The sequence below is a fragment of the Athene noctua genome, chromosome 6 (assembly GCF_965140245.1).
Source record: "Athene noctua chromosome 6, bAthNoc1.hap1.1, whole genome shotgun sequence".
NCBI lineage: Eukaryota > Metazoa > Chordata > Aves > Strigiformes > Strigidae > Athene > Athene noctua.
Window position 1 is genome coordinate 25,569,199 of NC_134042.1, and position 19,660 is coordinate 25,588,858.

At 36.2% G+C, this 19,660-nt stretch overlaps 1 protein-coding gene across 2 annotated transcripts in view; it reads right to left on the bottom strand.

The window, feature by feature from the left end:
- SLC25A21 (solute carrier family 25 member 21) overlaps nucleotides 1-19,660 on the bottom strand; it is a 260,673-nt gene that overhangs the window by 67,018 nt on the left and 173,995 nt on the right. For both annotated transcript variants that reach the window (XM_074909907.1, XM_074909905.1), the window contains exon 3: nucleotides 743-826. In XM_074909907.1, the coding sequence (XP_074766008.1) occupies nucleotides 743-826 (84 nt within the window). The remainder of the gene's footprint in view (nucleotides 1-742; nucleotides 827-19,660) is intronic.

The following is a 19,660-nucleotide window of genomic DNA, read 5'->3' on the forward strand; positions in this document are numbered from 1 at the left end:
GCTACTCAAAACTGGTATTTACTAATTAGAGTTACCTTGATTAAAGGCTAGCTCCTGAAGAGCTCCTGTGGATAACAGGCTTAACTTTAAGCATATGATCAGTCCCATTACATTCACTGGCTTTAACTGGACTGCTCATAAAATTAAGCATGTATTTAAATGTCTTTCTGGATCAGAGCCCAAGTCCCTTAGAGGAGCTCAGGCTTAGAGCAGCGGTACCTTCTGAAGACAGTAGATTCAGGTGACTAAGGACCATAAATCCTCTTCCATATTCTGTCAAACTGAAAAGCTGTGGAATTTTGCTCATGTACAATAGGTCCTGGAAACATTGTCTACCACATTTAACTGGGAATGCCAGGTCATCAGAGCTTGGAAACAAGCACTTCACTGAACTGGTAATGGCTCAGGCTGAGCTAGCTCAGAAAACCAGGACAAGATACAAGCGCCTAGATCCTGCACCACACTGATGTGGCCATCCTGCTCCCAGACCCGAAGCAGTGCTTGTCCCCGTGTCTCTACACAGCTGTGTGTTCTGGTCTTTAAACACATCCTAGCAGCAAAATTTGGTATTGTAACTAATGCTAAGACATTTTAAATTGTGCTCGTTATGTAACAGTACAATGTTTGCCAAATTCTGGCAATTGCAAAAAAGGGTGGAATATAAAGAGGATCTAATGTCTGGAAAATGGGTGATTAAAAAAGGTCACATAAAATTGACAATTTTAAAAACATATACTCTTACCCTTCTCGTTGGAAAATAGTCCTAAAACAGTCCCCCAGGCTCTTGTAACCAGTCGGATCAGTTTTCCCTCTTTGAATTTGGAACCTAAAAAAAATACAATTTACATCACAGCATGAGAAGTCAGGGATTTTAAGTCACTTTTAACTTTCCAATTATTATATAAAAGGAGTTTTAAAGGTTTTTTAACGTACCTGATTCATTATTATATACTGTTCCTGATATACTTATTAACACTGTTTTCATAGAAGCTGTTAAACTAAGAAAAAATAGAGCTTTAGTAGTAACTTTTTTTGTAGTTTATGGAACTCACAGTATAGCTATCACCTTTGACATTTACACCTCTTTCTAGTTGTTTGAAAAATAAGCTGTTAACCCTGTGCCAGATCCAAAGCCCATTGAAACTAATGGGACTTTTGGAGTCAAATTCTGGTTTTGAAAATCTGAAATGGAATACTATCATGTGTTTCACTATGAAATTAATCCACTGTGCAGTTTCTTTCTTTTTGTATCTGGCACAATGACAATAAAAATCAACCAGAGACATGACCAGAAATTAGAGCACCATTCATTTTTCATAATTTAATAAGATGAACAATAAAAGCAAGCAATGAATTATTTTAATTAAAACCTTGTTTTCTCTATTCACATTTTGACAACAATAAAGATTTCAACAGGAAGTTTGTGGCCTTGAAAGGAAAATCAAGATTATTATTTAAGATTGTAAACGTCTTATTATTTATGATTTATGGATAGCAACAGTAAATTTAACAAATTATATTATTTTACTAAGTATCTCAGTTAGATTACCCCGTTTCTTGAAGTTTTAAAACTGCAGCCAGCACATTCAACTAAATAGTATGGAGAAATTTTGAATACATTTTTAGCAATAAAACTGTTAATTACTAAATAGCACTCACAAAAAAAGAAAAAAAAAGAAAAGAATTTTGATGTTAGCAATTCCAGTCTACATTAGCCCCATATCAGGCAGCCACTAAGTTCGCTTTATCACTAAGTTCAATAATAATTCTACACAACAAATAGTGTTCTATGGTTTCAAGAAATAACTGACATTATAGTCAAGCATGTCCTACGCCACAGATATATTGCTGCTTTGAGAAACATCTACTGTTACTTATTCTAATCATGATACTGAACCTCATTAATATCTAGCAATAAAGGTATTTTTAACTCAGTGTTAAATAGCAATGTTCTACTCTCTCTCAACAGAATTCAGTAGGGTCAAATCAAGGTTTGTATTGTGGCAAAAGACATTCATTGTTTTGAACATCAATAATTTCCTAAGCTTATTCTGTGCTAACACATCTAACATTTTATTCACTTTAAGGAAAAAAAATTCCAGTGATGTAATACAATTCTGGGCAATTATGAAGGCAAGCCCACACCTTTTTTGAAAACAGTTAGAAGGAAACACTGAGCCCCTCCATAGTCCTAATAAAAGTAGTTCAGGCACATCTGGGATCTCTATCTGGGGTAACCTCTTTTATTAGCACAAGAACTTGCTGCCAAGTTGGCAGAGAGGAGAATGCTATTCAATAGGCTTACATTCAAATAAGAGCTGATGCATAACATTTTGTCTGAAAAGAACCCTTGGGAAGGCTAATAGTTGAAAAAAAAAAAAAAAGCCTCAATGCCATCACACAAAGTCCAACAGTAATATCAGCTACAGAAGCTTTTACATTGTGGCAATCAAGCAATCAAATTTATAACAGGAAGTAGATTCTATGCACATTTTAATATATTTAAGACTTGATTTTTTATACTTCTCAGTTCAAATCCAAAAATGGCTTTCTTTTGCTTAAAGAAGACTTGCAAAAACTCATCAGTAAATAGCTTTTTCCAAGTACTTAAAAAATAAAGCTTTCTTAACCCAAACTCTTTTCCTCAAGTTTCAAGATTTGGCTTGCTTGTAAACTCAGAACAAAGCATCGCTGTTTCTAAAACATCATTTGAATAATGTGCCTTCCCTCTTTTTCAACCTGCAAATGCTCAAGCATGTCCTGCTAGCATGTGTGTATGGTTCCCCACTAAACCGTGCATGCACAACTGTTTGTGGAACTGGAGCTTTAATCCCAGACTCACTGTCAATCTCAACAACATGGTGAACATACTTCTAAAATTTTGTTTTACAGTTAACTCGGTGTCAACTTCTCAACTAAATTTAAATGATATAATAAAAATACATCTTTGATAGCAATAATCAAAATCATAGCAGAAAAAATGCAGTAATAACATGTAATTTATGTGTATCAGATGAAGGATAACTTCTTGCTAAAGAAGTTAAATCAAAGGAGGTTTACATTTATTTCATTTTTTTGTTGTAATGTAGATAAGACCTTAGTATTAAATGAGTCCATTTGTAACACTGAGTCACACAAATAACATATTCCTTCCTTTAGGGTTTTTGGATCCATTCCTTCTCTAGTAAATCTTTTTTATAGCTTTAACAGTGATCCTAAAATACATGCCAATTATGTGCTTCAACCTAGATCTGCGAATTGGGTTCTTTGATTCAGAATTGCTTGCCTCAATAAAATCATGTGTAACTTTTTAATGAACTAGCTAATTGATCACCAGCACTTGTTATAAGAAGCTCAGGGAAGAGCTGAAAAAATGTTTGCTTGCTTCTGGAGGCAGCAGCAGCCTGTATTAGTAATCTTAATAATAAAGAAGAGTGAAAGCATTCACTTCAAAAAAACAACCTGGCCTGTCTTTGATGATTGTTTAGAGGAATGAACACAACTCGGGGATACATAATGGCTTTCTCTGCTTTGAATCCATTCCTTTCTAAAAGCATTATAAAACCACTGAATTTCATGCATTTTTGAAAGCTGGATACTTGCCTTGTATGTCATTAGCTTCGCTAGAACAAAAAAGATATTTTTTTCTATAAATATAATTGGGGCATTCAATTCTGATCTAATTTATTATTTTGAAGTCTGAAAAGAAGAACCTTCAGGCAGCCGTTCAGAGACACACTGAACAGACATATGGGCAGAGAGGCTTTTCCAGGATGGGGATGAACAACCTGCTATCACTATTCACATACAGAAGCATTAGAAGCCACTGGACACCCCAGTATGTTACGTGTTTACCAAGAGCTTTATTGCTCTAAAAATGATCATCGGGCTAACTTTCCTCCTCTCTCATTTTCATGCTTCTTGGCTTTCTGGCCAACATGCTGTGGTACTGAGCACTCTCACTCTGGGAATGCTCACAGAGCTGTGGGGGCACTTTGGCCCCCAGGTTACCTCTTCTGACGCGGGATCACTCCCGGCACCTACTGCTGCCCTCTTGGCTCTTCCTTGCAGTTCCCACCTCCACCTCCCACACCATGGGGGACCTCACAATCTCTCTTTCTGGCTAGTAGCAGCAGCCCACAGGCCTTAGTCTTTTGTGCCCTCTTTGACTGAACAGTGCCTTTGCAGTAGCTTTGTTTGATATAAAAGTGTCCAGGATGCTTAAGAAGAGAACATTGGTGTCCTTCCTTGTTCATCCCAGAATACACATAGCTGGGATCTCAAAAAGTGGAAATCATGTAAAGCCATTTGAGATTTTCAAAAGGCAGCATTTTCACTGAAAGCTCTGTATGATCTAAAACCATGAAAATTTTTTAACTTATCCATACTAATCATCAATGTAACCACTACTTGTGAAATGAATAAACCTAAATTATTCTTATTTTGATAGCACAAGAGAAAGCATTTTTAATGGTTATAACAGATCTTGATCAATAACTCTCGATGGGCCTAGTCTGAAATCCCACAATGCAGAAGATGCTTCAGTCCTTTCATCAGTTCTCTGAATGACTTACCACTGAAGAAGTGGTACATCACACTGTGGAGCAATGACTCTACATAAACACATGTATCTGTTTCCAATGCCTAACTTACAGTTCCTGTTGCTTTTACAATAGCCAGTATTTTATTCCGAGTTTTATAAAATCCTCAGTCCACAGGATGCTTTCCTGACCGCTTCCTATTACAAAAGTCTAAGTAGTCTTTTCTAACATAATCAATATCTATAGGTGAACAAGCAGATGTATGTGCTTTCTGGAAAGAAAAACCAAAACAAACAAAAAAGAAATATTTTTTCTCTTTCTCTCTATCAGTTGTGTCCTGGTTCAGCTAGGATAGGGTCAAGTTTCCCCAGCAGAGAGGGGGAAGGGATCTCCAGTTGGGTTATTCATACCATGCTGATGTCAGGTCCGGTGCACCGTGGGAACTTTTTCCTTTGTGGCTTTGGTCGCGGGAAGCACGGGGCTGTCTGTAACCATTGCGGTATTTCTCTGTACATCTTTTGTCATGTTTACTGTTATTGCTGTTTATTGCTGTTGTTCAGATTGCTTATTACACTGTTGTATTGAATTTCTTCTTATTTTAACCTGGGGTTTGTGCCCTACTTGTGTCTGAGGGTGGGGGAGGGGCAACGGCAACGTGGTCTCTGGTCCCGGCAGGGCCTAAACCAGCATAAGTTGTTAAATTTTTTATTCATGCTTGCTGAACATTTCATCAAAGTTTCTTGATGTCTGCCACTACAGTATCCAGGCATTTAGTGTTCAAAGTCTCTTCACCACAATATTACCTAGCAATCCTCCCCCATTTATTTAACTGATCCGGGCTGAAGAATGTTCTCCAATTCATGCTGAAATTGTTCTAGTAAACTTAAAACCTAAAAGGAAGAAACCAGTATTTTCATATCTAGATTCAAGTAGATAGTGAGCAGTTAAATCCCAGCTATGCAGGACAACCGCAGTGTGATGTGGAGCAGACTAGACTCACCAAATTCTTGCCACTGGCTTTGCAAAGACTATACCCTCATGCGTAAATTCCAGAATTTCTTGCTGTTTTTATGCAATGCTGCTGACTAGCTCCTCAACCACAAAGTTCAGAGGGAAAGAAAAACACTGACTCAGAGAACCAGACTTTATACCATGTGGCAGTGCTTGCCAACAAGTGACAGTCGTAGCTGCATTTTCCTTCTCTTCACATTTCTTAATTTTATAATTTGTTCTACTCTATTTTGAATAAAGCTCCTAACATCTCCCTCCACAATTGTGTCTTATGCAGTACCAAAGTAAATAACCTCAGGTACTGAGGTGTTTAGATGCTATAAAGAAAAGAAGAGTTGTGCGACATAACAACAAATCAAATTAAATTATCTGTGCAATGTTAAATTTAAAACAACCTTTAAATAGATGTACAGCCTTTGGAAAACTGAAAACAACATTTATAGATTTTTGCACTTTCAGTAGTTCCCATGATTTCAGACACTCCTAGCTGTAGTTACCCCTACCAGCATAAGTTGATAAAAAATGCATAGTCTGAAACTTTATATAAATATACATTGTTTAACAGTTCACATGCTTATAATAAAAAATAACTGCATTATAATTTAAAAAGATTTTGATTTGCTAACTTAAACATTTATTCAGGTGTTACTACTAGTTAGTGCTATCTACTGATGCTTAGATTTCATGCAAAACTTTGCACTGCAAAATGGACCTTGATAATATAATTTATTTCACTTTTTGGCTCAAGTTCTTTGAGTTGCTTATGTTACTTACAGGATAATAACTAAATTGAAAGTATAATTCTGTCACTTATTTTAACAATAAATCATATGAGCTGTTGAAGAACTGAATATTACATTTCAAAACAAAAAAACCCCAATTATTTTAGGCCAAAGATATAAATTTTGCTAGTGCAGGGATCATATTTTAAGTATTTTAGTATTGCTATGATAATTATTTAACTTCAAAAACCATATAAGAATACAATAAAGTAGTAGCATAGAGAACAGGCATGGAACAGAACTTATTCTAATCATTATCTATAGCAGATATAGATTTGCCTCCATCTAATCACAGAATTTTTCATAAAGTTCATATTTACTTCACAAGTAATAAACCAGAATCATGGGTAGAGAAGTATTACAAAAAAGATTTAAAAATTTATCTAAATGAATTCCACTTTGTTGGAATTCATGATGCTTGATAGTTTATTCAAGTCTTTGACTTTTGGAGGAATGTGGGGTTTTTTTTAAGAAAGAAAGGAACAGCAATAATGGAAATAATTGTGAAGATACCCTAAAAACTCCAGTTCTCTGCAGAAATTACTTTCATGTGAATTAGAACATCAGGTACAGGTATGATGGTCAAATAAAAAGCTACAAACTGATGAACTCTCACATTTACCAAAGTATTTATCAAACACTGCAACTCATAAATTTGTGCATTCCACACCTGACCTCTGCCTTATTGCAGTCCTGATCTGGTCTTCTGTCCTCTCACTATCTGATTGGTTATCCAGCAATTTATACTTTGACAAAAAGAGTTCAGATACTGCCATGAAATATAAGTAGGGCAATAGGAGGAAACATTAACAGTGGATGAGAAAGAAGCAAACACCTCCATCTGAATAAGGAGTACATTCACAGTAAAAAGTCAGAGCTAGATCAACAAGAGATTTAGCAATTTAGAGCAAAATTTAGATGGAACAGATTGGCTATTCTGATCAAAACGTAAATCCATTAAGATCATAATCAGTTGCCACCCCCCTTTAGGTTAGCTAAAAACAATTTATTTAAACACTTATAAAATAATTGGTCTAACCTCTTTCAGCCTTGATGATGAGAAATTCCCATGCATGGCTTACTCTGATTTTCAAAAAACAATTTCCCTGAATGAACTGCAGCATTGAACAGACAAACAGCAAAGTCCTAAACATGACAAAACGGCTTAGGTGTTTCACTGGTACTCGGTAAGTTCTCCAAGTGTGAGTCTTATTCTTAAACCAGACAAAAGGACACTAATCAGAAAAAGAACATTTTTCCTGTACTTCCTATTCATTTTACAGATTACTTTCCTCTATTTCTTGCTTTTATATTCAAGCTAAGCAGCACATCATTCCATGAAAAATATCAGTGGGAAAAAGGAACCAGTACTAATATACCAAGAGTGTAATAAAGTGTTCTAGAAATGAAAGCTGTATTTTGTCAGCTACTAATGATGAACTATTCTACTTTTTTTCTCCTGCACGAACACACAGTAGCTATAATATGAGAGAAATTTTCCTTTATGTGTAGTTTTAGAAGAGAATATTTAGCAAAAATAAACTTGACCAGAAGCAGGTCAAATTAAACCATGTAACTGTTTCATGCAAATCTACTCTGGTAATTTTCCTAATGAATAAAAAAAAATAACTAGTCATGACAGTTACATGCAAATATTTTAATGCCTTCCCAAGAAAGAAATACAGCAGAAACTAAATTCAAAACAAAAATATTTTGAATAATCTAATTCCATCAATGAATGTGTGTGTGGAGACAACAACAAAAAAAATTGTTGAAAATTACAATTTTTTTGTTCCACACTAAAAACTGGTTAGAGAAACATCATGCATACTTGTAGCTATGATGTTGTGCAAGTTCCCTTTTATTTCAAGGATGAAAATACTGAGAACACTGGTGTGTTTCACAGCAAGGTGAAACTATGGAATGAGTCTCCGAGCTGGTGTCCTCCCCACTTATTGCACGTGCACAGTGTTTCCTGTCTTCAACCCCCAGCCTCTGAGTCCTTTTTTGCTCTTGTATTTCTGAGGTCCCAGATACAACTGGCAGCTGTGGGCTTCTATGGGCTCCTTGCTCAGTACCACCCTTTCCTCTCGGTTACGGACCTGCAAACAGCACACATTGTTATTATCCTTTAGAAACTGCTCTAATGTTCTTTTGTGTGAAAAGCATATCTCAAAGTCCTGCCAGGGCAGGAACAGCTCTGCTGGGCTCTCTGCCAGTGTCATGGCTACCGTGAAGGCACAATTCTGTCTTTGAAACTTTTCTTTGGCTGTCTAGATAAAACTTCTGAGCACAACTTAAGATGACAGTGATGATCGTAAAGGGACAGCTATATTTGAAAGATCACACAATATTCTGCATGAAAGATCACGCAATGTGTGTAATCTTAATAATCTTATGCAGGTAAGATTGGCTAGGAAGTGCCAGCTGTAAAAATAATAGGAAAATTTAAACCCTGCTTGTGGTTTTTGTTTACATCTTCTTATGCATAAAGTAACACTGGTGAAACAATCTGCAGAAACCAGTAATGGTAAAAACAGCATTTTGTTTTTTTACAGTGATAGTTTATTTCTGAAACCTCTTATAATCTCTATTTCCTAAGTAAAAACAACTCCCCCAAATCTATGGACTTTTTTGCACCTTATCTAAACTGGACAAATCATTGAAAATGGCACCACGAGAAATAATTCTGTATTGTCGGAGATGATGAAGTTATTTTTCTGATTTTAAATATGGGTAGCCACTCGTGGCCTAATACTTCAATAGAAGAAGTCTGGTTTTCATTAGGTTTGGATAAAGTCTTGTATATTTTCCTTCAAAACAGCTTATAAAGAAACAACAGACAAAGTGATGAGGAATATAAACTAATGACTAGAAGAGATTTCACAAGAAATCAGCTATTAGATTAATTGTATGAAGACCCCAGTATCCAGTCTTGATTGAGAGAAAAATGAGAATGTGGTTTGGTTGATTTCATTGTGTAAAATATGTCTGCTTAAAAACCGTCCAGTTTATTATCTCAGTTTAACTTCTATTACAAAAATGTGTATCCTGTCTTGACCTCTCTCTGCTGGACTAGATGGACCTCTAGTCTAATCCTGTAGAGCCATTCTTGTGTCTTGTGATATTACTGTGATACATGAATCCATTACTGAGTCTCTGCAAATAAGAGCCTTTGAAAAATCTAAATGTAAGTATGAAATTTTATCTATTAATTAAATTATACCAGATTAGAGGAATAATTTTGCTGCCTTTAAAAAGTAATGGTATTCTCTATTACTTCAAAACAATGCAAAGGCAAATCTTAATGCAGCTTTGTAAAATAAAACATGTATCTGATAAGCCACAGGAAGGCTTCAAATGAGTAATTACTATCGGTTATTACTGGACAAAACCTGAAATATAAACAGTAAGCATTGTTCTAAAACTCTTCCAGTTTAGGAAAACGTAATTAAGATCTATACCCCACACGAAAAAGTCATTATTTTCTTCAACAATTCCTATAGAAGGGGCCAAGTATTTCTACATAGCTTTCTCAACAAAGCTTTGATTTCAGTGTCTCCTGTGGTAATCACACACTTTCCTTCTGAGAAGGCAGGAAAATCAATGCGGCTTTTTGGCAAGAAGATTTTGGGGGAGGATTTTTTGGAGGGTTGTTCAATACTTTTCAGTATTCATTAGCCTTTTAAGTTCTTAGATGAGATCAATCCCATCATAACTTAGCATATTCTGACTTTTTTTTTGTATTAAAATGATTTAGCACCAAAAATTTGCAAACCACAACAAAATATACATTACACTTGCTCCCTGTGGTCAAAGTAGGAAAGATAACCCAAAATATCTTTTCTCCCAAAGGAAAGAAATGGTCACATACAGAAATAAAAATTCATTTTCAGTGGAAAATAGCCAAAATGAAATTGTGAGTTGCTGAAAGAAGTGTTAGTTTTGAGTGTTCACCCAACCTCCTATGCTTGTTCTGGAAAATATTTAAAAGGGAAACAATTGCATTAATATACTGCGGGTGATATTTTTAAAATAATGGAAGGGATACAACCAGATTTATTCTACTGAAAAGTACAGCTAAATACCCTGTATTTGAAAACCTTAACTCATATGACCTTTCCTATCAACAGACAAACCATTTAAAATGACTAATAGCTAATATACATAACATGGACATTACCTACTATGCATATGTTGCTTCCATGTAAAAATGACTTTTTTCTATTAAATTGTATGGCTAAGTGACAGAAAATGTACACTGTTAAAGCAGCATTACCTTTTGAAATGAAACTAGTAAAATGAGGAAATTCTGAGTTAAAGACTGAAACTCAACTCTTACCCACCCAGCTGTGCCCCAATATTACAGCTTATATGGAATTCATTATCAGCCAGTGCTGAGCGACCTCAGCAATTCTTAACATACAGTAGGGCATAACAAGGCAAGTTAAAGATGAAATTTCCTCTGAAGTGCTATGACTTTCTCTGCTGTGGTGACTTAAAGTAAAACTAGTAAAATACTGGAACACCCTTGATTTCTGTAATGCAATTTATCTGAAACAGTGCACTGCCCTCTGAAAAAAGCACCCCCCCCACCCCCCCAATCCCATAACTAAGGAAAGTTTGCTGTGTATTGAAATGGTAGCTTGCCAGTGTCTGATTTCAGAGTCTGCACATACATAACCATACTTTCAAAAAATTTGTGTAACATTAAAATTTATCCTAGGAAGTGAAGAGAAACTTTTAACACCTGGAAATATTCCCTATTAATTCACCATATGAAGATATTCCAAAAATAAAGATGCGTTCTCACAAATTCAATGTAGTGGAAAAACAGCAGCTATTTTCAGACTTCTGTAGATTTATTTTTATTTTTCTGACAACTCTTATACTATTACTAGTTAACAACAAAAAATAATGCTAAACAAAACTCAGGAGCCTCTAGAATCCAGGTTGTATGCTGTGGTCAGAAGATCTGAGTATCCAAAACTGTGAATCACAGTTGCTACAAAGCTGTCAGGATACTATTTTTTCACAGAACTAAAAAGCCCCACCCAGTGACAATATTTTTCTTATTTGTAAATACATTTTGAAAACTGCCAACGTTCAACTTCAAGTATTTTACAGCCCAGTTTTAAACACCAGAATATAAGACTTAATGCTGTAATGGAAACACTAACAGGCTCTTGACAACAGCCGTGCAAGGCTGCACCTTTATATCACAACACATTCTCCCAGCTGAAAAAAATTCACTAGTTACCCAGGATAGTGTGGAAAAAAGAGTGTTGTTATTTTAGGAAAGACAGTTGCTTGAAAATTGGCATAAAGTGGTGAAAATTAAAAAGGAAGGTTTCTTTTTTCCCCAAACTCAACCTAACTACTCCATAAAGTAATGCACAAATCATTCATTATAATGAGTCATAACAATGATTTGTGATCTTCCAAGTTTTCATTTTATGCCCCTCTGTTTTTCCTTAAAGACAGGAGGATAGACAAAGACTGGAAACTTTGGGTCATATGGATCACGGCACCACTGCTATGTCTGGAATTTTCTTATAAATATCCTATTGCTCTGAGGTTCATAGGCCTGACTGAAACAGCAGGGACGATCTCATTTGTACTTTTATAGTTGTAGAGGGATTTGCAAGAGTTAACGCAATTTTCCATAATATTTCTTACCGACTTCAGGAATAAAGGGAGAGTTCCCTTTTTAATCAGTATCTGAAACATTGTTAAGTCTAAAGAAAAACAGAACTTCTTTCAGATTTAACAAGACTTTTCCAAGTGCTGATAATTTTAAAGGTACAAAGCAAGACAACTCTTGAAAAAGAGAGAGGATTTCAGCAAAGCGTTTGTGGGTAGTAGGCAGTACAGTAGTCTGGAGGTTATACTTCTCAGCAGATTTTACTGCTTGTTTGCAGCTTCGTGCCTTTTAAAGACTGTTTTTTCTAAAAAGAAATGGTAAATGATTCCTTTTGATTCCATGTAAATCTTCAAATCAAGGAAGTATCTTCAGGGTCTGCTACAGTGATGTCTATCTCAGAAAACAAACCATTTCACTAACCACCAGTTGGAAGCTAGAAAAACTCCTTTCATATTGTACAGTCACAGCAGTCTTTTAAAAGCATTTTGCCCACATTCTTCTCCAGGCAGGCAGGCAGGCAGACTACACTAACATGGACGATCCAACTCAGTTATTGACCCCAAGGACTGGAAAACAGACACAAAAAAAGGCAGTTCTGATGTTGCCATCCAGTATTTCTGAGGGACTACTGCTTTGTTTCTTTTCCACATACAGCACCCTACCATACACCCACGTAGTCAAGTCTTAGTAGCGTTACATGAACTCAGAGATAAAACTAACAGAATTATCGAGTTATTGAATGCCTACTGATAAAAAAAACGGGCTTGCTGAATAATGACTCTTAGAAAAAGTGCTTCTGCATGCTTATACAGAATTAATAGTAATTACTATATATATTATTATATATAATGAGTAGGGTTATGGCTTTGTTGGTCCATAAGTTGCTATTTGTTTAATGCCAAACAGTAAGAGCACAATAAATAAAACCCTAAGTGTATGACATGTAGGTGTGCCACCTCCCTCCCTCTTTTCCTTAGCACATATGCTAGCTAATGGTAGAAGCAGCTATATGGATAGCAATTTGGAAGAAGAGCATAACTTATCTTCTTCCAAAGAGCTAGCCATAGTGTGCACTACTGGTTTGCTGTGTGACATAAGACTGCCAGTAGGTTTAGTTGCTCCACTGTGGGTCTAAGCTTTGTGCAATATAGACTGTGCATGTAAATAGGAATCCAAGGATCCCCAGGATCCAACATTCCCTGCTATGCCTGAGAGGTGACCAGACTAAGGTATGAGAAGGACTTAGTGTACCTAAATGTTGCAGAGTACACTGGCATTATCCTTTTTAAAAATCTGTAACTTGTCCAACTTGTGGCCTGAACCCCTCCCAAGAATATGGCTGACCATAAAGTTCTGCAGAAATAAAAGTGAAGTTTCATTACATGCAGGGGAGAGTTTTTAGCCTTTTTCTGTTTCAAGACTCTCTTGGAAATGCAAACAGCCATCCTGTCTACCGGCTAAGAGACTTATCACCTGCCAATTTATTAGAAGTCATTTATTAGAGGTCACAAGATGCCAACTTGTCATTGGAACTGGCAGCAGAAACCACAGTCTCACAATTGACAAACACTGCTGCTTTTGTTGCAAGTTTTCACTATGAGCCTGTGGTCTGGGAAAAAGGCAAATAGGGAAAGTCGATCACAGGGGAATGACTGATGAATGTAAAGGGAGTGAGCAAAATTATGAAAATGTGGGAGAGAGAAGAGTATGGTCCTGAAAAAACACTATATATTGAGCAGATGGAAAACCTTGAGGCAGTCATTGGTCAAAATACAAGCAATGTATCATTGCCTTTGCTCCTTCCTTGTCATGTCTAACACCTATAACCACGAACTGCAATTCTGCAAATTTCCCTTCTTTCTCTACTACTGCATTGAGGGGGTGGTGATAATGTAGACAGAAAAAATATCTGAATTACTATATGCTATTCATTGACTGTATAGTACTGGATCAAATTATATTTCTTAAATTCCATTAACAATAAAAGCAGCTTAAAAATTATGGAATCACAGAATAGTTTGGGTTGGAAGAGACCTTAAAGACCATCTAGTTCCAACCCCCTGCCATGGACAGGGACACCTTCCACTAGACCAGGCTGCTCAAAGCCTCGTCCAACCTGGCCTTGAACACTTTCAGGCAGGGGGCATCCACAAACCTCTCTGGGTAAAAATACATTAGAAACCTATGTTTTAACTATATATGAGGTACTTCTGTAGGACTTTGTATCTTGAGCAATAAATATTACAAAGAGGTATGTAGTTTTCAGAGGTTTCCTAGACTTAAATCACATCTCATCTCTAATATCAGGTGGCATCTTTGACATGTCTTAAAGTCTTTTATAGGATCAAAGACACTCCTCTGGTCACTGTTCTGTTTAACATACTTCAGCAATCGCTGTTTTCCTTCTCACCACTAGAGTATATGTGTGCACAAAAATAACTTTCCTAAAATACAGAGAAGAAATACGGTATGACTTCAGAAACTAATTTTCTTTTAAGGAATATGTGAAGTGAGAATGGTTCAATGTCTGCACCACTGTTATAAATTATGTCTGAAGAATAAGAGGGATAATCATAAGAGTAATGTATGTACAAATCTGCTCATCTAATGAACTCTAAGTAGCCTGCAAACTTCCTGTCCATGGTCAGGACTGTGTACTAAGAAGCACTTGACTTTTTAAATTTCTTGTCATTTGGTTTCTATCCCAAGGGCTGTGGAGTTTCAATTAATATCTTGAAGAAGCTCTTCAACATAGATGATATAGCCAGTTGCAAACATCTATTACATATGACTTGCTGCCTTCAGAAGTGGAAAAATTATGTAGAAGATAAGCACCAAAAAATACAGAGCATCTAGCCAATGGATATATATACTGGGTAAATACTGACTGAAAGTGGAAAAAATTTTTACCCTGTATCTAGATAGTAACTAGACAGATATAATAGTATCTAGAACTGCTCATCTACTGTGCTGTGAGTGAGGAATCACATTATAAAAAATGCAGAGGAGAGTCTGAATCAATAAGGAATAAATCACTTCCACCTGTTCTCTCCATATTAGAGAGAACTTTGCATATGTAATAAAAAGAAATCTCCTTCTGAAAAAACCTCAGCTGATTTACCCAGTATTTACTCAGCTGATTCAAGGAGTACTTTCCCAAACTCTACCAAAAGTCCATTTGTTTACCAGCAACAAGACCTCACTGGACTTCTAAGAAGTTTTACAAAAGAAGTCAGGGTGTGAAAAACCCTACCAAGTTCTTTCATATAAAAACCCAGAAGCTCTAGGAAATCCAGATGTGATCATTTGAATGATTTTATACATGCATACATACATATACACATTCTTTGTCTTCCTTGTAATTACCAGCAATAGAACTTTCAGTATTATCAAAGGAAAAAGGTTTTCAGAAAGGAACAATGAACACACCACTAATTCAGATCTTCAAATTCCTTATTATGCTTGTTATACACTTGCATGTTAGTTAACTAAACATAAATCAATAGATTGACATATGCCATATAGTTTAGATACCAATTTAACACCTCTGCATAAAGTTAGAAAGCAGAATTATAAAATCACTTTGAATTTATTATTTCTAGAAGGAGTAGACAAAAGTCTTTGAGGATTAATTTCATGCTGTGGGTTAAATTTCACTCTCACGATAGGCCAACTATTGCCTGGGGCTCTACAGATAATGAACCTGCCAAGGGATTAGCAAGGAAACACTTGTGTTATTATAAATTGTGTACACTTCCCTTTCTAACCAACTTGATCCTTCATGACATTAACAAATTACACTCTGTCCATGTTTCAACATAATGCGAGGCCATGAATGACCCTGAACCAACAGTACATTAGATAAGATCTTCTCAAGGCATAAATAGCTATTAAATTTGGTTGAAAGATCCAGACCTCCTGAAGTGAGAACATAAGACATTTTATGTCAGATCTCTCCAAGACCCAGACAAACATTTGTATGTAAAATCTGTTTTAAGAATATCAGCTGATACAGTCTAAAATGGCCTACAGAGATATGTGCACAAAGGAATTAAATGTAACACAGAAACAGAGGACACTTTAGAGACAATTAATCTACCACAAATAGTCTAAATCAACCCAAGCAAAGATGTTAATCACTTGGCTTCACTGTACACACTGGATTTACTAAAGAGTTCAAACACATAATTTATCATATGTATATTAGACTAAAAGTTCTAACAATGATTTTATGCCTAAGGCCTGTTAGAGTATTTATGAGGCAAATATAGAATATTTGATGCTTTCCTCCTTCCTTTTCTTGAACAGCTTCACACTTTTACCTGCAAAAACCAGCTCACTTTCTAGAGAATCCATGCCAAGCTGTGCTGGCATACACTGGTAGTGAAATTGCATAGTATTACAACATTAAGTAGAAATCTGATATCATGAACCGGATCCTTCATTTACACACTACCATATAAACAGATAGGCAAGAAAGAAGTCCAAGCTCTGAACCTTCTTTTGCTGACTCAAATCAGCTTAGGACAGCATTCCCTGAATTCTAAAGACGGTAGTATTACTGCTAATGTCTCCTATAGGGAGAGAGATTCCTAAAAATAGTATAGTTCTAGCAACGTAGATCACCCTTCTGCATCTTTCAGAGCAATTGAGCACAACCACGGAAAGCAATTTTTTGTACCCTATTGCTTTCCCACCTCCTTTGAAGCCAAAGCCTGAGACAAACCATCTCCAGGGTGTGGCACCACATCACTTCTAATCACCATGCACTAATCATCCATGTTAAAATACTCAGAGATTAATTCTTTGTGCTGGATAGTAAAAGGCAAGGACAATTTTATTTTTTACTCTTCTTGTCAAACAGTCTGGGCACAACCCCTTGCTAATACTCCCTTAAACACTCTGAGAGAACCTGGCAGGTTGTCCCTGGACCCCAAAAGTGAGATTATGATCTTGTAAAAGTGAGCAGTTTTGTGTCTGCGGTCCTATTTCTGCAAGACAGTGAGCTCTGCTCTCCCTCACTGTAGTTACAGACTGCTGCTCTTCCAGCCACCATGAGTCATGCTGAGCTATGCCAGATGACTTGGACCTACTGCATAGCTGGTATTGTTCTCATATGATCAAAACAGAGAAAGAGGAATTTTGCCATTGTGCTCTTGCAATACATCAGCATCATTTTTCTTTACTGCCTACAGTAAACAAGAGTAGTATTTGCTGCACTTTCCTCTTTCTAACTAGACAAGAAATCATACAATTGTATTAGGAGACAGATAATGTAGAGTAATAAACATCTCACAGTTGAGAATTTGCCATTCTGTCTCCTTGGCATCATCTAAGGCTAGGCAACCGCTCTTTTAACCTACCCGTACAGCTGAGCCAGCTCTGCATCCAACAGTGGGACCAGACGTTTGGCCAACATTATTTTTAATGAAGGACACAACCTATTAAAATGACAACTGAGCATTCCCTTATACTGAAGGAATACTTGGGACAGTATAATGAGTCCTAGGGCCAGAGTACTCCATACTCTTTCGGGACTGGAGGTGCTGCAGACTAGACTACTAGATCCAGGTGGCCTTAGTACTGGGAAGACAGTCAAGTGTCTTAGTTTTCCACCTGGGATGTAATGTGGTGAATGGTTCCTCTGATGGAAAAGCCAACTCAAGAAGATCACTGCTTGTTGACAGACTCAGTTTTGCTGATGTAAATATTTGTGAGGCTATGCAGTAGAGGAAAACCAAACATCCCCCACCTGAATTTCTGCTATTAACTCAGATGGCTTTTTTTTCCATGACAAATTCAAAGTTGCTCTTGGGTGCATGCATACAATTCACACAAAAATTATCACAGTTTTGCTTTAAACAATTACTTTCACTTTCCTGATGCAGCTTGTTGTGTTATACCATAGGATCTCATAGATACTACATTAAGCATAGTATCTAAGAGACGTATCATCACATGGAATGTGTGTCTCCATCTCAGCAAGTTTTAAGCTTACAGCTGAAAGTGATGCCTTCATCTAAAGGGGTCAAAAGGAGACAGAGCAAGTAAAGAACTGCTGTCAAGTGAAGTGGAAATGAACTGGAGAGGAACCTGGGACAGGTTGTTAAAAAGGACAAAGAAGAGACACAGAGGGAAGAGATTTGGTGGAAAAAGACAGATTTTTGGAGCTAGAAAGTGAAAAGAATAGTAAGGAGAAAGAGTATGCTGGAAACAGATGTAAATTACCTCGAAATTACCTGAGCCACAGGGATCTGCAATGATTTGTCCACATGCTTCATGAGACATTCTTTAAAAAAATTTTTTTCCAACATTTTCGGCGAGTTTAATTGTTTCATGAAAATCATGTTCTCTGCCTCTCTGTGGTTTGTTTTTGGAAGTGGCAGGTTTGTCCTGTGAAACTTCTTTGAGAAAACTTTAATCTTTAAACATTCCCACAAGATACAATTCTTAAGGTATATAGAAATAAAAATGTGCAACAAGAAGTTTATTTTTTGAGACCCCTTCCTTCTTAAGTCCTCAGGATACGTGACAGGCTGCAAATGAATCTGGCTGCATCTGGAATAAGGATGTTGAAGTTGGTGTATAATATGCAGAAGAAGTTAAATGTGGTCATGTGGCCCACGGTACTGAAGAGAGACATTATTATGGATTGTGCAACTTTCCTCAAAGCTAATGGCTTTATATTCAGACATATTAAGTTCACTTAGGATGTCACAATAGTGTATATTTCTCAGTTGGTCATTACTTGAATAAAAAATCTTAAGTCATCTTAAAACAATTTTATGCTACACTTCTAACCATAGAACAGTGCACATTCTACTTTGCATTAAACAATTTATGTTCACATCTGTCACATATTATTCATTGCCTCTTTTCCCCCTTCCCTGAGGGGAGCTTCTTGTTTTGACAGCATTCTAGTGTCTATACTTCTGGATAACTCTTGATTTATAAAGGAGTAAATACAAAATTAATTTAAATTTATTTCTGATTTTGATATTTCTACTTCCTATTCACTGACTATGAATCGTTACTCTTAGTTTACAGAGTAAAAATTCAAAGAAAATCCTGCCAACAAATGGAATAAAAGAAAGATGAGATATCTAATTGATGAACATCACCTGCTTTTATTATCCCTGGTTTTCCTAAAGAAAATCATAATTGGATATGATGGATAAGAACTATCTTCCTCATAAGAGATCTGCCAAGTAGTTGTCAGCTGGCCAAACTGATATCCTGAACCATTTTTGACTTTTATAGACTGAGAACTTTCTATTTAATGTATGGCACATACAGACGAGGTCAGTGGGGAAATGCTTTTTAGTGGACAATCATGTGGCAAAGATTCTCATTATGAGATGAGTATTTGATGATAATGATCTCCACCGTAACAGGTACTATAATGCAACAAACACATCTAACTCTAAACAATTTTTACAATTTTATATAAATATTAAAAGCAGTAACTAAAGAAAAAATGAATAGACTTAACATGCTAATTATAAGTAATGAAGCCAGGTGGTAATAATAATTTACCTAGTGAACTTTATTGTGTCAGATTTTTTCAAATTTACAGCTAATCTAAACATTGAAATGAGAAGAGCTAGGCATTGCTTGACAAGCTGAATTAATGCGTCTATCAGCATTAAGCTCATGCTACACAGTGACATCTCTCCAGTAGG